Source organism: Chanos chanos, chromosome 13 (genome assembly GCF_902362185.1).
Source record: "Chanos chanos chromosome 13, fChaCha1.1, whole genome shotgun sequence".
Classification (NCBI taxonomy): Eukaryota; Metazoa; Chordata; class Actinopteri; order Gonorynchiformes; family Chanidae; genus Chanos; species Chanos chanos.
This window is the reverse complement of record NC_044507.1, coordinates 1,035,001-1,040,000: the sequence shown is the minus strand read 5'-3', so window position 1 is coordinate 1,040,000 and position 5,000 is coordinate 1,035,001. Positions and strand designations below refer to the sequence as shown.

The 5,000-nt window shown below is 40.7% G+C and overlaps 1 protein-coding gene across 1 annotated transcript in view; it reads left to right on the top strand.

Moving 5' to 3' along the window:
* ppp6r2b (protein phosphatase 6, regulatory subunit 2b) overlaps positions 1–5,000 on the top strand; it is a 27,446-nt gene that overhangs the window by 5,727 nt on the left and 16,719 nt on the right. Inside the window, exon 6 of the mRNA XM_030789842.1 lies at positions 1,469–1,584. Coding sequence (XP_030645702.1) covers positions 1,469–1,584 — 116 coding nt within the window. The remainder of the gene's footprint in view (positions 1–1,468; positions 1,585–5,000) is intronic.

Below are 5,000 nucleotides of genomic sequence, written 5' to 3'. Positions count from 1 at the left end.
CTGACACTGAGGTCAGTACACACACACACACACACACTCATTCAACCTCACACTGACACTGAGGTCAGTACACACACACACACACACACACACTCATTCAACCTCACACTGACACTGAGGTCAGTACACACACACACACACTCACACACTCATTCACCCTCACACTGACACTGAGGTCAGTACACACACACACACACTCATTCAACCTCACACTGACACTGAGGTCAGTACACACACACACACACACACACACTCATTCAACCTCACACTGACACTGAGGTCAGTACACACACACACACACACACACACACACACACTCATTCACCCTCACACTGACACTGAGGTCAGTACACACACACACACACACACACACACACTCATTCAACCTCACACTGACACTGAGGTCAGTACACACACACACACACACACACACTCATTCAATCTCACACTGACACTGAGGTCAGTACACACACACACACACACACACTCATTCAACCTCACACTGACACTGAGGTCAGTACACACACACACACTCATTCAACCTCACACTGACACTGAGGTCAGTACACACACACACACACACACACTCATTCAACCTCACACTGACACTGAGGTCAGTACACACACACACACACATACACACACTCATTCAACCTCACACTGACACTGAGGTCAGTACACACACACACACACACACACTCATTCAACCTCACACTGACACTGAGGTCAGTACACACACACACACACACTCATTCAACCTCACACTGACACTGAGGTCAGTACACACACACACACACACACACACACACACACACACACTCATTCAACCTCACACTGACACTGAGGTCAGTACACACACACACACACACACACACACTCATTCACCCTCACACTGACACTGAGGTCAGTACACACACACACACACACACACACACTCATTCAACCTCACACTGACACTGAGGTCAGTACACACACACACACACACACACACACTCATTCACCCTCACACTGACACTGAGGTCAGTACACACACACACACACACACACACACTCATTCAACCTCACACTGACACTGAGGTCAGTACACACACACACACACACACACACACACACACTCATTCAACCTCACACTGACACTGAGGTCAGTACACACACACACACACACACACACACACTCATTCAACCTCACACTGACACTGAGGTCAGTACACACACACACACACACACACACACTCATTCAAACTCACACTGACACTGAGGTCAGTACATACACACACACACAGACACACACACACACACACACACACACACACACACACACACACACACTCATTCAACCTCACACTGACACTGAGGTCAGTACACACGCACACACACACTAATCCTAACCCTATCCAAATACCTGTCCCATTTTTGTTACTGTTCTGTGTGTGTGTGTGTGTGTGTGTGTGTGTGTGTGTGTGTGCAGAGACAGTCAAACGCTTCACAGGCTCTGTGTGACATCATCCGTTTGAGTCGAGATCAGACCAATCAGATGCCATTAGAGATTTCACAGCCTGACCCGCTACTCGCCCTACTGGAGTCGTAAGTTTGTGTGTGTGTGTTTATGTATGTACACATGTGTAATGTGTACTGTATGTGTGTGTGTGTGTTTATGTATGTACACATGTGTAATGTGTACTGTATGTGTGTGTGTGTGTGTGTGTGTGTGTTTATGTTTATACATATGTGTAATGTGTACTGTATGTGTGTGTGTGTGTGTTTATGTATGTACACATGTGTAATGTGTACTGTATGTGTGTGTTTATGTATGTACACATGTGTAATGTGTACTGTATGTGTGTGTGTGTGTTTATGTATGTACACATGTGTAATGTGTACTGTATGTGTGTGTGTGTGTGTGTGTGTGTGTGTGTTTATCTATGTACACATGCGTAATGTGTACTGTATATGTGTGTGTGTGTGTGTTTATGTATGTACACATGTGTAATTTGTACTGTATGTGTGTGTGTGTGTGTGTGTGTGTGTGTGTTTATGTATGTACACATTTGTAATGTGTACTGTATGTGTGTGTGTTTATGTATGTACACATGTGTAATGTGTGTACTGTGTGTGTGTGTGTGTTTATGTATGTACACATGTGTAATGTGTACTGTATATGTGTGTGTGTGTGTGTGTTTATGTATGTACACATGCATAATGTGTACTGTATGTGTGTGTGTGTGTGTGTTTATGTATGTACACATTTGTAATGTGTACTGTATGTGTGTGTGTTTATGTATGTACACATGTGTAATGTGTACTGTGTGTGTGTGTGTGTGTGTGTGTGTGTTTATCTATGTACACATGTGTAATGTGTACTGTATATGTGTGTGTGTGTGTGTGTTTATGTATGTACACATGCATAATGTGTACTGTATGTGTGTGTGTGTGTGTGTGTGTGTGTTTATGTATGTACACATTTGTAATGTGTACTGTATGTGTGTGTGTTTATGTATGTACACATGTGTAATGTGTACTGTGTGTGTGTGTGTGTGTGTGTGTGTTTATGTATGTACACATGCATAATGTGTACTGTATGTGTGTGTGTGTGTGTGTGTGTGTGTGTTTATCTATGTACACATGTGTAATGTGTACTGTATATGTGTGTGTGTGTGTGTGTTTATGTATGTACACATGCATAATGTGTACTGTATGTGTGTGTGTGTGTGTGTGTGTGTTTATGTATGTACACATTTGTAATGTGTACTGTATGTGTGTGTGTTTATGTATGTACATATGTGTAATGTGTACTGTGTGTGTGTGTGTGTGTGTGTGTGTGTGTTTATGTATGTACACATGTGTAATGTGTACTTTATATGTGTGTGTGTGTGTGCGTGTGTTTATGTATGTACACATGCGTAATGTGTACTGTATACGTATGTGTGTGTGTGTGTGTGTGTGTGTTTATGTATGTACACATGCGTAATGTGTCCTGTATGTGTGTGTGTGTGTGTGTGTGTGTTTATGTATGTACACATGTGTAATGTGTACTGTATGTGTGTGTGTGTTTATGTATGTACACATGTGTAATGTGTACTGTATGTGTGTGTGTGTGTGTGTTTATGTATGTACACATGCGTAATGTGTACTGTATGTGTGTGTGTGTGTGTTTATGTATGTACACATGCGTAATGTGTACTGTATGTGTGTGTGTGTGTGTTTATGTATGTACACATGTGTAATGTGTACTGTATGTGTGTGTGTGTGTGTGTGTTTATGTATGTACACATGCGTAATGTGTACTGTATGTGTGTGTGTGTGTGTGTTTATGTATGTACACATGCGTAATGTGTACTGTATGTGTGTGTGTGTGTGTTTATGTATGTACACATGTGTAATGTGTACTGTATGTGTGTGTGTGTGTGTGTTTATGTGTGTACACATGCGTAATGTGTACTGTATGTGTGTATGTGTGTGTTTATGTATGTACACATGCGTAATGTGTACTGTATGTGTGTGTGTGTGTGTTTATGTATGTACACATGCGTAATGTGTACTGTATGTGTGTGTGTGTGTTTATGTATGTACATATGTGTAATGTGTACTGTATGTGTGTGTGTGTGTTTATGTATGTACATATGTGTAATGTGTACTGTATGTGTGTGTGTGTTTATGTATGTACACATGCGTAATGTGTACTGTATGTGTGTGTGTGTGTGTTTATGTATGTACACATGCGTAATGTGTACTGTATGTGTGTGTGTGTGTGTGTGTTTATGTATGTACACATGCGTAATGTGTACTGTATGTGTGTGTGTGTGTGTGTTTATGTATGTACACATGTGTAATGTGTACTGTATGTGTGTGTGTGTGTGTGTGTTTATGTGTGTACACATGCGTAATGTGTATTGTATGTGTGTGTGTATGTGTTTATGTATGTACACATGCGTAATGTGTACTGTATGTGTGTGTGTGTGTGTTTATGTATGTACACATGCGTAATGTGTCCTGTATGTGTGTGTGTGTGTGTGTGTGTTTATGTATGTACACATGCGTAATGTGTACTGTATGTGTGTGTGTGTGTGTTTATGTATGTACACATGTGTAATGTGTACTGTATGTGTGTGTGTGTGTGTGTGTTTATGTGTGTACACATGCGTAATGTGTATTGTATGTGTGTGTGTGTGTGTTTATGTATGTACACATGCGTAATGTGTACTGTAATTGTGTGTGTGTCTGTTTATGTATGTACACATGTGTAATGTGTACTGTATGTGTGTGTGTGTGTGTGTGTTTATGTGTGTACACATGTGTAATGTGTACTGTGTGTGTGTGTGTGTGTGTTTATGTATGTACACATGCGTAATGTGTACTGTATGTGTGTGTGTGTGTGTTTATGTATGTACACATGTGTAATGTGTACTGTATGTGTGTGTGTGTGTGTGTGTTTATGTATGTACACATGCGTAATGTGTACTGTATGTGTGTGTGTGTGTGTTTATGTATGTACACATGCGTAATGTGTACTGTATGTGTGTGTGTGTGTGTGTGTTTATGTGTGTACACATGCGTAATGTGTACTGTATGTGTGTGTGTGTGTGTGTTTATGTATGTACACATGTGTAATGTGTACTGTATGTGTGTGTGTGTGTGTGTGTTTATGTGTGTACACATGCGTAATGTGTATTGTATGTGTGTGTGTATGTGTTTATGTATGTACACATGCGTAATGTGTACTGTATGTGTGTGTGTGTGTGTTTATGTATGTACACATGCGTAATGTGTCCTGTATGTGTGTGTGTGTGTGTGTGTGTTTATGTATGTACACATGCGTAATGTGTACTGTATGTGTGTGTGTGTGTGTTTATGTATGTACACATGTGTAATGTGTACTGTATGTGTGTGTGTGTGTGTGTGTTTATGTGTGTACACATGCGTAATGTGTATTGTATGTGTGTGTGTGTGTGTTTATGTATGTACACATGCGTAATGTGTACTGTAATTGTGTGTGTGTCTGT